The sequence below is a fragment of the Macaca thibetana genome, chromosome 4 (genome assembly GCF_024542745.1).
Source record: "Macaca thibetana thibetana isolate TM-01 chromosome 4, ASM2454274v1, whole genome shotgun sequence".
Lineage (NCBI taxonomy): Eukaryota > Metazoa > Chordata > Mammalia > Primates > Cercopithecidae > Macaca > Macaca thibetana.
Window position 1 is genome coordinate 47,864,000 of NC_065581.1, and position 19,792 is coordinate 47,883,791.

The 19,792-nt window shown below is 39.9% G+C and overlaps 1 protein-coding gene across 1 annotated transcript in view; it reads right to left on the minus strand.

The window, feature by feature from the left end:
* Positions 1-16,165: 16,165 nt before the first annotated feature.
* ADGRF1 (adhesion G protein-coupled receptor F1) overlaps positions 16,166-19,792 on the minus strand; it is a 44,382-nt gene continuing 40,755 nt past the window's right edge. Inside the window, exon 15 of the mRNA XM_050787479.1 lies at positions 16,166-18,736. Coding sequence (XP_050643436.1) covers positions 18,681-18,736 — 56 coding nt within the window. The 3' untranslated portion in view covers positions 16,166-18,680. The remainder of the gene's footprint in view (positions 18,737-19,792) is intronic.

A 19,792-nucleotide genomic window follows, 5' to 3' on the forward strand; every position in this document is an offset into this window, starting at 1 on the left:
CACCTTCCTTCCTCTATAGGTTCTGTACCGTCCATGCTACAGACAGATCTTAGAATGTGGTGTTAGGATGGAGGCTTAGACATCTGCTACCTTACGGATCCAGCATTCTGATCATTTTTATTTTCTTCTCTTTATTTTGGAATTTGACTGTTTGCTTTCCTTCTAATCCTCAAACTAAAAGGACACACCACGTTGCTATTCAAGACATTAAAATGGCAGACCAGGTGTCAGAATGAAGTGCCCTAAATGACTCCAAGTTTTCGACACTTTAATGATTTCACGGTAATCTACCTGGCACCATTTTTGATTTTACCAATTGTTGTAGAGCAAAACAAACAAAGAAAACAATAGCAAAATATGAATCACCAGTTTATTTTTCATAAAAATAAGTGATTAATTGAATAAAAGTATGTTATTCATATAGTTTAATAACAAGTATACACACATGCATACAAAGTGAAAAGTACCGTGATAACTCAGAACAAAGACTATAGAAGTGTAGAAACAAAATCACCATATTCTACCTAGAGAAATAAGATGTCACTCCCCCGTCTTCTCATGCACAGAATCTGCCTCAATCCCCAATGTTAGTTGGTCCTAGGACCCCTAAGATTGTCTTTGGTTCCATTTCTAATGATAGCCTCATGCCATGTATCTAAATCAGCTGCTTTTGACCCAATGTTAAATATCTTCTTAAGTCAGTATTGTTATTACCAACTTAAAAATTAAGCTCCATCTTTTCTGCTCCATTCAAAACCCAGGGGTGTGGGAGAAATCTGCTTGACTGCAAGCCAGGCAGGGAACACACAAGAACACACACACATGCACATGTTCACAAACCAAACAACCACCGAAAAGGAAATGCATCTCATTTTGGCCTGTCCAGAGGGCTTGGTAAACAATGGAGAAGAGTGAGGTGGAAAAAATACCAAAAAAACCACCTGAAAGCCCTTGTTTATATGCTTAAAAAATAACAGGGAGATGTGAGTGGCTCTCAATTATGGTGTGTTGAGGTGGATATAGAGTCATGTTAAATGAATGAGCCTTACTTTCCTCATTCCCTCTGGCTATATTTTCCCTATTATATCCAGAGCTACTTTTTTCTTACACCAGATTTAAAAATGAATAATATCAAAGGAAAAATTGTTTTGACCAAAGTGATTCCTGTGTTTCAGGTTGCACGAAGAGGGAAAACCTATGAACAACTTATTCACTGGGTCTAGTTCATGGGTTAGTTGGTTAGTGCTGAGAAAAACACAGGTCCATCATCCAGTGGGTTCTTCTTTGCATTTTGAACATCTGGATGACTTAACTGACTCTTAGCTTTTATCCAATCACCTAACTTTCCTGTAGACAATTTTAGCATAATATAAAAGTTCTCTAAAATAGGTTAAGGTTGACCTTTTCTCTTACAAACAAATATAATACACATCACACACACAGTCGTGAATGCAAACACACACATATAGACACACACACAAGCAATTTCTGGTAACAGAAATCAAGAATTACAACACAGAGCTATTTTTTATTTGAAATTTCTTGAATTGTTTCTTGGCCTGTCTCTGCTCATTCAGAAAAACATGAGTCCCTCAGGAGCATATATTGTGTTTCCAACTTCCTTTCTATCCCCCATGGCACCACACCATTTTGGACATCATAGGAGCTCAGAAAATGTTAAATGACTATGTATATTAATGACTCGGAACACAACTCAATGATTGAAAGTTTTTAATTATAAAATTTCTGAAAAGATAACTATTGGTTACTGGGTTTCCTTCCTGGGTGATGAAATAATCTTTACAACAGACCCTCGTGACGAGTTTACCTGTGTAACAAACCTTCCCATGTAACCCTGAACCTAAAATAAAATATTAACTAAAAAAAAGTCAAATGCAGGCAATTCATATTACAGTCTCATGTCAATTAGTTAATTACCATCAAGAATAAAGTAGTCTTCAGTTGCAAGGAGTGCATAATCTATCTAGTGAAACAAGATTAATAGAGGTGAAAAACAGCAAAAGATACAGAAAGCGTGCAGTAAACACCCCACTGTAACATCTTGATGACTATCTGAGTACTACAAAGTTCAGAGGAGAGGGGAGTTGATGGAGGCAGGAGCAGACAGGGCTGTCTTCATGCAGGATACTGGGTGCCATCTGAAACTGGAAGGGCAGTGACGTTTGCAAATGTGAAAGAGAGACTGGGTAGTTTTGCTAGGTGAGTGAAATAACATGGTGAGTGACAACTTTTCCTTTTGGGACTAGAACATAAAAAGCAGATGAGTATCAACTCATTTGTTCTTGGAGCCTGTGTACCCCAAATCAATAAAAAATAACACCTTGCAAGATAGCTGAGATTAGGAGAAAACTAGGAGACTGGCCAGACAAGCGTAAGGCCTGTGGTGGGTTTGCGGCCACGTGAGAATACATAATGGGTGATAGACACCCAGGTTCGCTAAAGCAGGAACCTGGTAGGCCTTGTTCATTTTGTTCACGACTGTATCTCCAATGCTTAGAATGGTGCCTGGCCCTAGGTAGGCACTTAAATGATTTTTGTGAAACGCAAGAATGAATCTTGAAATATTGTTTTTGAGACTGAGTTTGAGGCCCAGTTTATACAAACCGAAGCAGAACCATTTCAGAGACCAAGAGAGTGAGCGCTGTGTTTGTTTTCCCGGATGGGTTGGCCTCCAATGGTGTTTGCTGAAAATACAAGCCCATTTCCCCATTAGAGTAAAGGTGAAAGAACTCAAGGAATGCTCTCTTCCCTTCAGAAGTGTGTGAAGGTAAATGTCTTTTTGTAAGCTAGTCTGCTTCCTGCCCACGCCTAAAAGCATGAAATTTGATTACTCATTCCAAAGTATGCATGACTACCAATGTTAATAAAGCTCATAAAAGTGCTTAGCCCTTTACAAACAAATCCATCATTTATTTTGCCTGTCTCATCTGTGCACTCTGATAATTGAGTATGTGTGGTAGAGCTTGTTGTGAAAAATGGCTTCAAATCTAGTCAAATCCCCTGATTTAGTTTCAACTAAATGCAGAAAATGGATCTGTCCCAAGATTAATAGATTATATTTAAAAGGAGGAGATACCCAACTAGGAAAATAAGGACTTGAGATGGAATTTTATAAGATAAAAATAAAAAGATCATGTTTTGTTTCTTATCCTAGAACTAAGAGGTGCCTTCTGGTATTGATCACATTCTACCTTGGTTAATGTTTTCTATCACGCTGTTAGTTTCACGCTACCAAGAAATGTCAGTGCTCAGCCACTAAAACGCTGGCCATGAAATTTGTGGTTATATGTAAACTGTGATATTTCCCTTTTTTTCTGAAAATGACATTTTTCTCTCATGCTTTTCACCTATTCCACCTTGAGGCTTTGCTTTTGACAAATAGAAGAAATTAAAGAGATTCTTCCCAATATGCACCTCTTTTTCCTATGTGATCTCATAAGCCTTCAGGGAAAGATGAGTGCCAGTGTCTTACAGTGTCTTGGCAATCCTTAGTGTCTGTACTTTGTTTTTCCTTCTAGGGATATCAAACCGTTGTAACTTCCCTACAGCCTACTCACAGTGGCAGCAGGAATAGAAATGATATCTGTTTCTCTTCATGTTGTGTCTCCTCCAGTTGCCCTCATGCTTTCCAACATTCAACAAAGAGTTTTTGTCGTTACTGTTTTTGTTGTTGTTACAGAGTCTTGCTCTGTTGCCCAGGCTGGAATGCAGTGGTGTGATCTCGGCTCACTGCACACTCTGCCTCCCAGGTTCAAGTGATTCTCCTGTCTCAGTCTCCCGAGTAGCTGAGATTACAGGTGCACACCACCATGTCCGGAAGAGACAGAGTTTCACCATGTTGGCCAGGCTGATCTCAAACTCCCTACCGCAGGTGATCAGCCCACCTTGGCCTCTCAAAGTGCTGGCATAAGCCACTACACCCGCCCCAACAAAGGGTTTTTTGTTTCTTTTTGTCTGTTGAAAAGGCCTCCATGCCCCACATCTCTCCCAGAGATGAGCTGAGAGTGAAAGTGGAGAATTTCCTGGGGGCTTCTCAAGTGACCCGCCCTTTGTATATTTCTACTGCAGAGAGAAGGAACACATTTTCTTCCCATCGAAAAATACAACCTGGAAGCCTGGCTTCCTGAGGGTGTGACCTTGTGCTCTGGGGAAGTTAGTCAACCATCTTGGCAGGCTTGCCTGTGGCAGGCTTATGGGAGTTAAGGTTGGAGCTTCTGACCCCTCAAAAGGCTGCACAGCCTGTGAAAAATGTAGGAGGCCCAGCAATTGAACCCTCAGCCATGAACTCCATGGCCAATATTTTCTCGGGTTGTGTATTCTTTTGAGGGATCAGAAGCTCCAACCCTTGCTTCCCCAGCCTCATTTCCACAATCTGTGGATAGACAAACATGCCAAGAAGGATGAATAACTTCCTGAGAGACCAAGGACCCATCCTCAGGAAGCCAGGCTTCCAGGCTATTCCTTCTCCCACCCGTGGAGAAGTACAAAGGACAAGTCCCTGCACCAGTGGTGGCAGGCGCAAAGTGTAGCTGTACCCAGGCAAATATTGAACAAGGAGCCAGAGTTGTGTCTAAAAATGACACACATGGACCCCAACTCCTGGACTCCTCCTGGGAATGTTGTAAGGTTATGGAGCATATGTAGCACCCACATGCTGTAATGTACCTTTATGTAACGAGAAGAAGCATTCAGAAGGGAAAAGCTAGAATTTGGTCACAAAGTCTCAACTCTTGGTCGTAGAAGTTGCTGGCCATGTCTGATATTGAACAAAGTTCCTCCTTGCCCATATCTGTGCCTACTGTACATTGTTGCACATGAAGCTGGGGTTTATTAGCTGCCCTGGAGGGAGAGGCCCAGAGTTACACTTTGATTTGGGGCTTGACAGTGCACTCCTGGGCTGGCAGGGAGCATGGAGGTGGATGGAGTGGCCAGAACTGGGAGGGTGCAGCGGGGGCATAGTTGATACTCCTCCTGGAGGTACCCTCAGGACTTGCATCACAATCTTCTAGATATCTATTATGGTAACAACATCTGAATCTTTGAGAGGAGTGTAAATTTTTTGAGAAAATAAAATTTATCCAGACCCATGGGTATAAATAACCACGTACATCAACGTAGTTTTTATTTTGAAAAATTTGGTGTAACTTGAAAGCTCTGAATACAGAGCTCTAGAGATAGACCTAAAGTCATGAGGTCAGCTGACTGTGGTGGCTCACGCCTGTAATCCCAACACTTTTGGGGGCCAACGCAGGAGGATCACTGGAGCCCAGGAGTTTGAGACCAGCCTAGGAAATATAGTGAGACTCTGTCTCTACAAAAAAAAAAAAAAAAAAAAAAAATTTAATTTAGTCGGGCATGGTGACTCACGCTTGTAATCCCAGCTACTCAGGAGGCTGAGGAGGGAGGACTGCTCGAGCCTGGGAGGTAGAGGCTTCAGTGAACCATGATTGTGCCAATGCACTACAGCCTGGTGACAGAGGGAGAACTTGTCTCAAAACAAAAACAAAATGACATTTTGGACTGGATAATTATAAAAAATAAAAATTAAGTTATGAGATCTATTTTCTTCTGCATTTCAAACCTGGCTCAGTTCTCACAGGAAATTGCCAAATTTCTTTTGTGAGCTTTTGAAAAAAGCATTAAATATGTCTAGAAGGCAGAATACATACATGTGGAAAGTGGGATCCTACTTACGTGGAAGGAGGAAGTCTTGAACAACATATTCCAAACTTTTAACAGTGATTATTTCTTGGTGTGGGGCAAATGGGTGCATAGGGAACTGGAAAGTCAAGTATAATGAGGAAAGAAATGGATACTTTCTGTCTTATAAAAATTTTTACATTTCCAGTAAAATAAAAGCTAATAATACAAGCTAACATATAGTAGGCACATACTATGTTCCAGGAATTTTGCTAAATACACTATTTCATTTAATTCCCATAAAAACCCTGTAGGCAGGTACCATTACTGTTTTAATTTTACAGTTGGGGAAGTGAGGTTTCGGAGAGACTAAATTACTCACCAGAGGATGCACAGCTGAGTGTGAGAGCTATAATGTAAATGTGGCACCCCAATTCTGTAATTCCGGCCACACCACTGAATCTCCTCAAGTAAGTAAGTAAGTAAATAAATAAATAAATAAATAAATAAATAAATAAACAAATAGAAGTAAAAATTCCTCTTTGGAAAGCAAGGAGTCAATCTCACCACCTCATACTCACACCTCCTATACATCTTATGCTTACACTCAAATGTAAACTTTGGTTCATTTAAACAACCCAATGTACATTTTTGTAACACACAACCCCTCTCAGCACCTGCAACACCAGGATAAGGAAAGTGAATATACATTTGGGGGAGGCAGAGTGGAGAAAAGAAGAGGCCACAAAAAGATATCTGAGGCTGGTGACTGGTCTTCCCTAAAGTAAAAATATAAAAGGCAGAGGGACAGATGGGCTAGTATGAGATTGCAGTTTAGGAACCCAAAAGTTCTGTAGACTTGGAAATGTCCTAAGTAAAAGTAATACTAATGGTTTTTTGATATATTTTAAAAGCCTATTTTATATTAACAAGGAAAAAATAATTAGAAGTGTATTTGGGTTTATAGTTCTTCAGTATCATTCTGTTAAAAGCCTTATTTTCCCTGAGCTATTTTTCTTTCTACTTGTCAAGGGTCACTTTCTTCTTCATAAGACCCTGTAGTCCTTCCCCTTACCTTTAAATGACATTTTCTTTTTTTTATTGATACATAATAGTTATACATATTTATGGTGTGCATCTGATATTTTGATACATTCATATAATGTGTAATGGTTCCATCAGGGTAATTGGGATATTCATCACCTCGGGCATTTATAATTTCTATTTATTGGGAACATTTCAAATCTTCTTTTCTAGCTGTTTTGAAATACACAGTAAATTATTGTTAACAATCACCTTATTGTGCTACCAAACACTAGAACTTCCATTCCTTCTATCCAACTATATTTTTGTACACATTAACTAACCTTTTTTCATCCCTGTTCCCCCTTCCCAGTCTCTGGTAGCCATCATCCCTCTCCACCTCGATGAGATCAACTTTTTTAAGTATGAGTGAGAACATGCAATCTTTTTCTTTCTGTGCCTGGCATATTTTGCTTGATATAATGTTCTATAGTTCCATCCATATCCCTGCAAATGGCAGAATTTCATTCTTCTGGATCACATAGTAGATTTATTTGAAATTTTTTGAGGAACTTCCACAGTGTTTTCCAGAGTGGCTCTACTAATTTGCATTTCTATCAGCAGTGCACTAACATTCCCCTTTTTCAGCATCCTCACCAGTATTTGTTACTTGTTGTCTTTTTAATAATAGCCATTTTTAACTACGGTCCGATGATATCTCATTGTGTTATTGATTTGCATTTTCCTAATGATTGCTGATAATTAGCAGTTTTTCATATGCCTGTTGGCCATTTGTATGCCTTTTTCTATAAAACTGAACAGGCATTTCCTAAGCCGTCTGGATAAAAATGATAGGCATGTTTTTTGCCGTTTGGATCCAATACCTGATAGAATTTTTGCCTGGCCATTTTAATGCCTATGGCCCAGTGACCATTTTTTTCATATGCCTGTTGGCCAAAATAAAACTGAACAGGCATTTCCTAAGCCGTCTGGATAGAATACCCTGATAGGAATGTTTTGCCTGGAAAATCCATGGCCCACTGACCATACTTTTACAAATTTGGGCTTATTTTTTCTTCTGAAAAAGAGAAAGTAAAAAGAAAATTACCGATTGCCTATCATATTACAGGCACCAAACAAGCTGCTTTACCTTTACCTCCATTTAGGTTTCCAAAGAACCCTGCACGGTAAATGTCATCTTTCTCATTTTACAAATAAAAAGGAATAAGATGGCCTGTCCGAGGTGGTCAATAACAGAATTGAGGTTTGAACTCTGTCTATTGTCCCCAAAGACTGTGTTTTCCTCTATGCACATTGCTTTTCAGTAGTAATGATGTTCTATAGAATTCATGCTTTATTATTAACATTAGTGTCATTAATGTAAATAACAGCCACCATTTGTTGAATGTTTAGTAAATAGCAGTATCCTAAGAATTTTCAGGCTTCTCTCGTGTACTTTCAACAATAACTTTACAGATGAAGTAACCACACTTTTGTAATGTAACCAAGTTAATATGGTAAGTGTTGGAAGCAGGCCTCAAACCCATAACTTTCTTAACAGTTCTATTACATTTTCTAGAATGCTACCACCCAGCATTAATCACTTCTCTGCTCACATCATTACCAAGACTTTGTTGCTTACTGATGCTCACGGAAGTGTTGTCCATAGAAAATAAGATGGAAACAAGTCCTCACCCCCACCCCCTACTCTCAAGCATAAGGGAGGCTTCCCAGCCTTGCTGATCCTAATCTCCAGCCCTTGGTCTCTAACATTCCCTATCTCAGTGGTTCCCAAATTTAAGCGTGCACCAGAGTCACCAAAGAGTTTGCTAAAATAACAGGTCTCTGGGCCCTGCTCTGGAGTTTCTAATTCAGAAGGTCTGGGGAGAAGTCCAAGAACTGGCATTTCTAATAAGTTCTAGGTGACGCTGATGCTGCTGGCTGGGGAATACTCCCTGAGAACGATTCTCTGATCTAAGAGAAAGCAGGCTATGAGCAATTCATATAACGCAGACTTTCATATGTAAACAATTGTCAGCAGAAATGATAGAAGTGATTTCACGAATGTGACTTTTTAATTTCACCCTTTTAAAATTAGTTATTGGGGAAAGGGTGGCTACATAACATTTCCCACAATGTGGTGAAATAGAAGACAGATGGGGCTGGCTCTCCTGCCCAGCCTACCTCAGGAAGAGAGAGTCACATTATCACCAGCACCAGGCAAAGCTTTCATGCTGCGAAGAATTATCCTTGGCAGTGCCCAGCAGCATGTTGTCATGGAATTCACAGCTGCCTTGCCCATGCCCTGTTCAGGGATATGGCTGAGATCTAAGAACCAGGAAACCTTATCCACAAATCCAGTGTGTCCCTTGGCAGAACATCACACTGAGGAACTCCTTTGCTCTGGTTTCGAGCATCGGGTCAGAATTCCAAAGGGATGTTGCCTCCCATTTGGTTGGCATAATGTAGCTGTTGGCAATGCTTTATCTACAATTTCTATCCAGCAAGATAAGGTCTTGCCAAACCCATTTGGGCTGGTATTCTTCAGTGATAAATTTCTCTTCTCCCAGCGTGATACTCATGAGGAGACCCAGAATTATAGAAAGTCAGAGATAGAAGAGACCTTTAAGCTTATCTAATGAATGTGGATCTGTGGTTTTACAGATGGGAAACTGAAATGCAGAGAGACAACAGGAAGAAGCTAGACCCCAAGCCTCCCAAGGACTCCCTGTCCCACAGAAAAATCTCCCCATTTCCCCACAGGAGCCAATCAAGGAAATACAACTAGGCACGTTTGGTTAAGATCAAGCCAGGTGAAATGTGGACCCCCTATGGGAGAATTCATGGTAATCAGTGAACTAGGGAACTCTTCCCCTATCACTTCTTTTAGTTCTTTGCTCCAGTTTCACCCCTCCTCCACTTTGCCCAGGTTAGCAGGAGACTCTTAGATAAAGGGTATGGAAAAATTACCTCATGGCATGGTGTTAAGAATGTTATGCTGTTAAAAGACAGCCCCAGTGTACAATTTCTCTCCAGAAGGGATACATGTCTATGGATAAAATATGGTCTGTTGCTGCTTCACAAGGTGAGGTCAGTGGGGAGACTTTCCAAACAAGGGAGGGGAGCTTGCTAAGGTAAGCCTGGGCCACGGTGGTGAAGGCTGAGGAGTTAACTGCAAAGCAGCCCTGAGCTTTCCAGGCCAACCCCTGGGGACCTTGCAAATCTCTGTTCTGCATTCAAGTCACTGTTTTATGTTTGTTTGCTTTATTTTGTTCCCTCTACCTTAAGACCTGGGGTACAAAGTGGAATCTGTAAACAGTTTTATGTAATTCATCCATGGAAGTGGAGCTCTAGGCTGACAAAACTATGCAAAATTTTCCAGACTCTTTCTTCCCAAAGTAAGAAGTGAATCCAAAAAGCACAGAATATTTCTAATCTATTTTTCAAGCCACATATTTGAATTAACTCTGTTTTGCCCAAGGTATCCAAGGTATAACCTTTTGATACGACTCAAATATTAAAAAAAAAAAAACACTGTTTTTCTAGCAGATGAAAATCCCGTGCCACCCATGGCTAATTCCTGCTTTGCTTAAAGCGGTCTTCAGTGTTTACCAGCACACTTGGGCATAAACCCAGGAAACAGAGGCATTGTTTGCCATCAGGAAACAGAGCTATTATAGTCACAGATTCCTAATCTCTTTTATTATACAAACCAAAGCAGCAACAATGCCGATTGCCCCTAATTAGAGTGGTGAGATTAAAACGTCTTTTGCACCCTCAAATTTGAGAGTGAATTTCAGGTGTATTTAAGCTTTAAGGAAGCTGTCCACGATTTATTTCTCGGTCGAAGCCTGCCCCCTGAAGTTTGATAAGGGTAATTACAATATAGGCCTACTGCCTTCTTACAAAATGCAAATTGTCTTTCCACAGAAGAACCACTTGAGGTTGTCGCAAAATGGCTAGGTATTGATGGAATGTATATCAAAATAATAACAGCTATTTATGACAAACCCACAGCCAATATCATACTGAATGGGCAAAAATTGGAAGCATTCCCTTTGAAAACCGGCAGAAGACAAGGTGCCCTCTCTCAACACTCCTATTCAACATAGTGTTGGAAGTTCTGGCCAGGGCATTAAGGCAAGAGAAAGAAAGAAAGGGTATTCAGGTAGGGGAAAAGGAAGTCAAATTGTCCCTGTTTGCAGATGACATGACTGTATATTTAGAAAACCCCATCATCTCAGCCCAAACCCTCCTTAAGCTGATAAGCAACTTCAGCAAAAACTCAGGATACAAAATCAATGTGCAAAAATCACAAGCATTCCTATACACCAATAACACCAATAACAGAAAAACAGAGAGCCAAATCATGAGTGAACTCCCATTCACAATTGCTACAAAGAGAACAAAATACCTAGGAATCCAACTTAAAGAGATGTGAAGGACCTCTTCAAGGAGAAATACATGCCACTGCTCAACAAAATAAAAGAGGACACCAACAAATGGAAGAACATTCCATGCTCATGGGTAGGAAGAATCAATATAGTGAAAATGGCCATACTGCCCAAGGTATTTTATAGATTCAATGCCATCCCCATCAAGCTATCAATAACTTTCTTCACAGAATTGGAAAAAAAAAAACTACTTCAAAGTTCATATGGAATCATAAAAAAGCTTGCATTGCCAAGACAATCCTAAGCAAAAAGAACAAAACTGGAGGCATCACGTTACCTGACTTCAAACTATGCTACAAGACTACAGTAACCAAAACAGCATGGTACTAGTACCAAAACAGATATATAGACCAATGGAACAGAACAGAGGCCTCAGAAGTAACACCACACATCTACAACCATCTGATCTTTGACAAACCTGACAAAAACAAGAAATGGGAAAAGGAATCCCTATTTAATAAATGGTGCTGGGAAAACTGGCTAGCCATATGTAGAAAGCTGAAACTGGATCCCTTCCTTACACTTTATACAAAAATTAATTCAAGATGGATTAAAGACTTAAATTTTAGACCTAAAACCATAAAAATCCTAGAAGAAAACCTAGGCAATACCATTCAGGACATAGGCATGGGCAAGGACTTCACGACTAAAACACCAAAAGCAATGGAAACAAAAGCCAAAATAGACAAATGGAATCTACTTAATGATTTGGTGATCATTAAAAGGTCAGGAAACAATAGATGCTGGAGAGGACATGGAGAAATAGGAACGCCTTTACACTGTTAGTGGGAGCGTAAATTAGTTCAACCATTGTGGAAGACAGCGTGGCGATTCCTCAAGGATCTAGAACTAGAAATACCTTTTGACCCAGCAATCCCATTACTGGGTATAAACCCAGAGGATTATAAATCATACTACTATACAGACATATGCACATGTATGTTTATTGCAGCACTATTCACAATAGCAAAGACTTGGAACCAATCCAAATGTCCATCAATGATAGACTGGATTAAGAAAATGTGGCACATTGGCCAGGCGTGGTGGCTCACGCTTGTAATACCAGCACTTTGGGAGGCCAAGGCAGGCGGATCATTTGAGGTCGAAAGTTTGAGACCAGTCTGACCAACATGGAGAAATCCCGTCTCTACTAAAAATACCAAATTAGCCAGCCATGGTTGCTCATGCCTGTATGTCAGCTACTCAGGAGGTTGAGGCAGGAAAATTGCTTGAACCCAAGAGGTGGAGGTTGCGGTGAGCCAAGATCATGCCATTGCACACCAGCCTGGGCAACAAAGGCAAAACTCCATCTCAAAAAAAATAAAAAAGAAAAGAAAGAAAATATGGCACATATACATCATGGAACACTATGCAGCCATAAAAGGATGAGTTCATGTCCTTTGCAGGGATGTGGATGAAGCTGGAAACCATCATTCTCAGTAAACTATCCCAAGGACAGAACACCAAACATCCCACATTCTCACTCACAGGTGGGAACTGAACAATGAGAACATTTGGACACAGGACAGGGAACATCACACATCGGGGCCTGTCGGGGGCTGAGGGGGTGGGGCAGGGATAGCATTAGGAGAAATACCTAATGTAAATAACGAGTTGATGGGTGCAGCAAACCAACATGGGACATGTATACCTATGTATCAAACCTGCACATTGTGCACATGTACCCTAGAACTTAAAGTAAAACAAATAAACAAACAAATAAATAAACAACAAAGATTTATCGGGGTGTCCAATCTTTTGCCTTCTCTGGGCCACACTGGAATAAGAAGAATTGTCTTGGGCCATACATAAAATACGCTAACACTAACGATAGCTGATGAGCTTTAAAAAAAAAATCGCAAAAAAGTCACAATGTTTTAGGAAAGTTTATGAATTTATTTTGGGCTACATTCAAACCTGTCCTCAGCCACATGCAGCCTGCGGGCAGAGGGTTGAACAAGCTTGATTTAGATATCTTTTGCCATCCTCTCCCCCACCAAAACACTCCCTAGTCTCCACCTTCTCAATATAGTTACATTGTTATTAGTTTGGTTATATCAAAATCATTTCACATTATTGAGATTGTTTATATTCTATTAATAGCTGAGCTAGGTAGTAAGCTTGTTTTTTTTTCTTTTCTGTACAGCTTTTTCTTTCTGTTAGATGTCATATTATTTTCTTTTTACTTGCTGGAATATATGTGTTCTAATCAAAATTCATCCCCAAACTCTCCTTCCCTAGTAAGTAAACCTCTTCTAAATAACACTCAGATGCATTGTTTTTCTTTTTCTGAGCAATATCCTCTGAAGATCCAGCCTGGATCTCCCCTGTAGCTGCTGTCTGGGAAGTTCCCTTTATCGCCATTAGAAAGATTCTGTTCCCTCTGCTTCCTCTTCTATTACATCCTTTGTTTTGGTGGGGCCATGTCTTCATCCTTCTGGGTTTACTTCCACATGTGGCGTGGCACATTCCTCAACAGTTTTGAGGAAAGGAGGCATTGGAAGGAAATTTATTGAAAACTTCCACACATAAAAATATCTTTATTCTTCTTCACATTTGTTGCTTCTAGGTTGCAATCATTTCTCCTCAACATTTTAATGGGTATTCTTCATTGTTTTCCAGCTTATAATATTACTGTGTAGAGTTCTGATAATGTTCTGGTTTTTGAGCTTTTGTATAAAACCTGTTTTTTTTCCCTCTCTGAAAGTGTACAGGTCTTTTTTTTGTCTCCTGTGATCTGAAATTTTGCAATGATGTGTCTAACTATGGTTTTACTTTCATCCATCCTACTGAGAATTTGATGGGCAATTTCAATAGAGAATATGATGTTTCTTAGTGATCAACATTTTTTCTCCATTTATTTATTTAATGCCCTTCCTTCTGCTTCTTTCTTCTTTTTTTTCTGCAAAATGTACTCAAGTTTTGAAACTCTTGGTCTTGTCCTCTAATCCTCTCTTTTCTAATTTACATCCATTTTTCTTTAATTCTACTTTCTAGATCATTTCCTCAACTTTATCTTCCAATCCTTCTATTGAAGCATTTTATTAAGGATGTTTTAAATTTCAAAGGTATCTTTTGGTTGTCTGTGTGTTCCTTGTTACAACACTCACTTTATAGAGGCAATATCCTGCTTGAGGATAAAACTGATTGTCTCTTAAGTCTCCTGCCTTCTAGTATGATTTTCTCTCCTAATTTGTATTTCTCTGTTTGTTTCTTCATTGTTCTAGGTGAGCTTATACCACAGGACTCAAGGTGAGACCACACTGCCTCTCTCTGCATTTTACTTTTTTCTTTTTGGCCTCTGCGTTTAATACTGGAAGCTTTTGTAAAGTACTTTAACGATTCTAGACTGTTTGCTTTTATTTCAGACTGAGACACTAAAAAGCTGATTTGATGGTTGGATTGTCTGTGTATTAGGTGAGGTATGAGGACTCTTGGCCTTCCTGTAGAATGATTACCTGGAAAAATAATTCCTTAGCAAAGTTCAAAGTCAGTATCTTCAAGGTTTCCTCTTGTTATAATCAGATCCTCCAGAGATGCCTATTCAAACTTGACGTGGGTTGGTTGTGTCCGTACCCAAATCTCATCTTACATTGTAGCTCCCATAATTCTCATGTGTTGTGGGAGGAACCCAGTGGGAGATACTTGAATGATGGAGGCAGTTTCCCCCATACTGTTCTCATGGTAGTAAATAAGTCTCACCATATTTGGTGGTTTTACAAGGGGAAACCCCTTTCATATCGTTTTCACTCCCTCTCTTGCCCGCTGCCATGTAAGAAGTCCTTTTGCTCCTCCTTTGTCTTCCACCATGATTGTGAGGCCTCCATAGCTATGTGGAACTGTGGTTCCATTAAACCTATTTTTAAAAAATAAATTACCCAGTCTTAGGTATGTGTTTATCAGCAGCATGAGAATGGACTCTTGCATTAAAAATGTAAGACTTCCTGCCATTGTTATATGTTAACTTTCACTAAACCTTTTGTTTTCAGGATGGGAAACCCTCTACCAACTGATTCTGGTGTCTCTCAGTCCCAATATCCCATCTTTTCCCATATCTCCATATAATCTACTAGTAGGATGAAGGAAAGGACATTTGCTTGGCTACTTGGAATTAGAGAGGTACCTGGGGGACCAGCTGCTTCCTAAATTGGACTTGAATCAACTCTACTATTCAGTCCCATATTCACCTAACTTCTTATGGTACCTAGTGCTGTGAAGTGTTGAGTCTCTTGGGGGATTCTGCAGTGTAAAGTAGGTTGCTTCTTGTTTTCTTTCCCCCACTGCTTGCTTAATATTTAACTTTCTCGGGTCTTCTAAGTCAGTTCATCCCACCCCACCTGCTTTCCAAAGTTGTGTTGCTGTTATCTCTTCTCTCCTTCCCTATCTGTGGAATTTCATGTCTGTGACCTCCAGTGATCCCTCCCTCCTGGTGTTCACACCTTTTGAAATGCCCTCCCCTTGATTGTGGCCAGGACCTGTGACTTGGTTCTAACCTCTGAAATATGGCAAAAGTTATGGGTTGTCACTCTCCTAATTATCTTACATTATACAAGACGCTGTCTTAAAAGCAGACGGGAGTTAGAGACTCTCCTTGCAGGCTTAATGTTGTAAGTGGCCAAGTTGGAAAAGCCCATGTGGCAAAAAAAATACGGGTGGCCTCTAGGGTCTGAGGATGGACTCTAGCCAATCGTCAGCAAAAAGCCACCATTCTCATTCCCACAACCACAAGGGAACAAGTTCTGCCAACAACCTTAATCAGGTGGAAGTGAATTCTTCCCCACCTGAGCCTCCAGATGACATAACAGTCCATCCAGTACCTTGATGACAGCCTTGTGTAACCCTGAGCAAAGCACAAGCTTAGCTGTGCATGGAATCCATCCACGACCACTTTGAGATAATAAATGTGTGTTGCTTTAAGCTGCTGAGTTTGCCGCAATTTTGTATGCAGCAGTAGAAAACTATCATAATAGAAATGGAATAAACTATTATAATAGAAAACACAGTAATAGAAAATTAATACAATGCCATTCACTTTTTTACTATTTTATTGTTGTTTTAGTAGCATTTTGAGGTGAATGCATGCATAATCAGTGAATTAGACAAGCATGCACATACATGATATCCGATCAAACTTTTTTGTCTCTCATCATCCTCATAAAATTTATTCAGTGGGAAAAGTTTTTTCTTCCATCAGATACATTCCAGTTATACACCAACATACTCAGGTAAGAGCAACATTTTGGTCATTTTAAATAGTTTGATAATTATGACTCCCAGTCTCCTATACTAAGAAGAAACAACAATAATTTAGTACTAAATTTTCCTTCCCTCCCCAACTGAGTCTTGTGTTGAGTTGCCTACTTGCACTAGCGCATCTTCCCTTGCTGGTTGACATTTTTGCTAAGCTTTTCTTCCTTTCCTTCCACCCCACCTTGGGCACTGAGGTTTCTGGCCTCCCCTTCCCCAAGGTCCCAGAAAAAAAGAAATTTGTCTTATGAGATAGGGCCACCCTCATGTGGTTTCAGGGTTCTCTGGATAGTAATTGTGTATAATAAGAGAGAGAGCATTCAAGAACTCCCATAGAAATTCTCATAGCCTTGACTTCTCATCTTTAGCCTGTGCAGATTCTTTTGTATTCCAGATGGTCATTTGTGACTCCTTCCTCATCCCACAATCTGGCTTCACCTTCACTTCTTGATGCTGGGTTCCCTCCATCTCTTTGGGCAACCCCATCAGAGAAGACCTAAAAGAGCCCCATGCTGACCTTCACTCTTGCATGTCTCACCATGGTTCATGGGAAACACACATCCATTGCCCTGACAAACACTAGACATGCAGGCTAGTCTCAACACAGAACCCATTCAGGGCTCTACTACCAGAGCTGTGGCCACAATTCTAGGCAAGGATCAGAGTTCCGTCAATCATGCACCCTAATTGTTGTGGTTCCATAGAAAGCTATCTGAGAAATCTTCTCTCACTGAATTTGAGGTCAAGGAGCAGACATTCCTCCTTCTCTCAGTTTTGGGGGTAGGTAGAGTCAGAAGGCTCATAGAGCAGTTTTCTGCGAGGAAATCTTTCTCTTAAAATTCTCTGTTGCCTCTTGTATTTATTTGTGGGGTGTAGAACCATCTGACTGGTCCTCAGTCATTTCCTTTGAACATCTCACTTTCATATTTCATACGTGCTGCACCTTGGTGCCTTGTGGAAATCTAACGTTGAATTTCTTTTAGGTATGCTTATTTAATTGACCACCACTAACTAGAAGTTCCCCCAGCTGTCTTTATTTGCATCGCATGAAGGCTTTCCATGTCAGGAGGCTAAGAGACACTCCTTAAGCCTCTCAAAACAGCAAGGATGAATCAAAGGTTTGGGTTCCTCTGGGCACTATGGTCAGGGCTGAAACTCAGGTAGGTGAGCCAAATATGATGGAAGTATGGAAGAGAAATGTTGCTTCACGTAGTATCAACTCCTGCTGCTCTATATGTCATCCAAAAGTGGCACTGGCCATACAAGAAAATAACTTCCACAAAGTGCCTATGGTGTATTATGAAAGAAAATAAGGATGTTTTAAGGTACCTCCCTGGAAGCTGACGACCAAATTCTCCCTTAATTTCTCTCTTACATAGAATTCTGGGAGTGGTGAACTGTGTAACTGACCTCATAAAGATTTACTAGAGCCGTAGGTAATTTTCAAGGCTTTTATTGGCTGTAGAAATGGTCTGGGAGACAAAAGTCCTAAAAATCCCCAATTCCCCTTAACTGACTTCACAATCTTTGGCAAGTCACTTTACCTCTCTGAGCCCCCATGCCCTCATCTCTGCACTAGGTCTGCCTTGACACTTCGGTTTGCAGGGTGTGGGACCAGATGAAAGTGCCTTGTAAACTGAAAAATGCCACATTACATATCAAATCACATTATTATACTTTCTGATAAATGGTTACAAAGCTATCTGAAATGGAAGTTTTCATTTTATTTCTGAATAACTTTCAACGTTAAGTGATAGAACCTAAAAAGCAAAAGCAAACATAAAATTCAACTAGAAGATTTGAAAGACAAATTTTTTTTCTCTAGGAAATTTGCACTAATAACTTTTCCCCACGCCCCCCAACCAGTAATTTTTTAACAAGAAAATGAACATGGCCTATTAATTTATCTAAAGCTATTTCATCAAATTTTCTTACTTCAATCCAGATTATTGGAAATGGCATGTGAACAGTGCTGTTTTATGAAAATAGAAACCATATTTATGGTCAAGGTACAACTGATACAATTTCCAGCAAAACCTGCTTTTCTGCATTTATGGAGCACTTTCTTTGAATCAAATCACATGGAAATAAATCTTCTTTTCATTTAATTGAAGACAAAAGGGAGCAGTAATGAAACCACTGAGACATTCTTGTTTTATTCCCAGACCCCTAAATCAGAAAACCCAATCGAATACTGAGCATAATTTCTTCATTGACATTTATCTCTAAATGTCAAGTTGTTTTGAAAATTTTTTCTTGATTTTATGGTTCCTTGCCTTATTCAGTTGAGAAAAACTAAGTTAGCATGATGTCGTTGGAGGAATCTCCAGTATGAGAAAATGCATAATGGCCTGAAGGGGAAAAAGAGGATAATAATTATTGCTACTCTGTTGAAATCAAGCATGAGACCAAAACGAAAATTAGCCTGTAGATTATTTTACAACCAGGAACAGTTTCAAAAAGATTCTAGGGAAAGACAAAAAAATGTGTTTGGTGGAGAGAAATAGCATTTCACCGACACCCCAGAAGCTTGCATTTGTCAAGTATCTCTTATTTGAGAAATATCATGTTTTTCAAATATTGCTGGGAAATGATATAAAGTAGATTGAGATCACAATATGTTATTGCTGGAAGAATTTTAGTAATCTCTTAGCTTTTTATTTTACAGGTGAGGAGCAAATGCCCCCAAAAGGTAGAGACTTATAAAAAGCACTCAAGCTAACTGGTGGTAACAACATAACCCAAGGGTCTGGGACAAGTACATTCTCCAGACACTTGAACTTTATCTGGAATTTGAATAATTTAAATGGGAATATAAAATGAGTTTCTCATTTTCCTGCGTTAATGATGACATTAATATAACTGAATGTGAAATGGGACTTGAACTCTTAAGTATGATTTCAACTTAACTTGTAAGGCAGTGTCTCCTCCTCCACTTCTATGTTCCAACCTTCTCTCTCCTCCAAGAATGCTGTGACTACTTGCAATGTTTAAACACTGGTCTTGCAGTTGCTGAATAGCGCAGACTTTAGTAACCGCCAGTCAATGAACATAGGGCCAATGCATGTCACAGGTGGAGGAGACACTGCTCTTTCACTCTCCAGGTGTGGCCCCTTCCTGCCCAGGGGCATTTTAGGGAGGAGGACATGTGCAACATCAGGGCACAAGCACCTGGCCACATGCCCACTGCTTGGCAGCTGGCACAAAGGGGTGATTCTCCAGTAAGGACATAAATGGTGTTAGTCTAACCACACTCCTTCCCCTCAAGGCCTCCATGATCAATGCCACAGATTTATATAATGTCAAACTGGGGAAATAGAGATAATTTGTGATGACCTTACATAAAGATACTCTCTGGTTCTCCATGAGCATCAAGTCGCCTACATTGTTCCGTCAGCCCTGAGCAC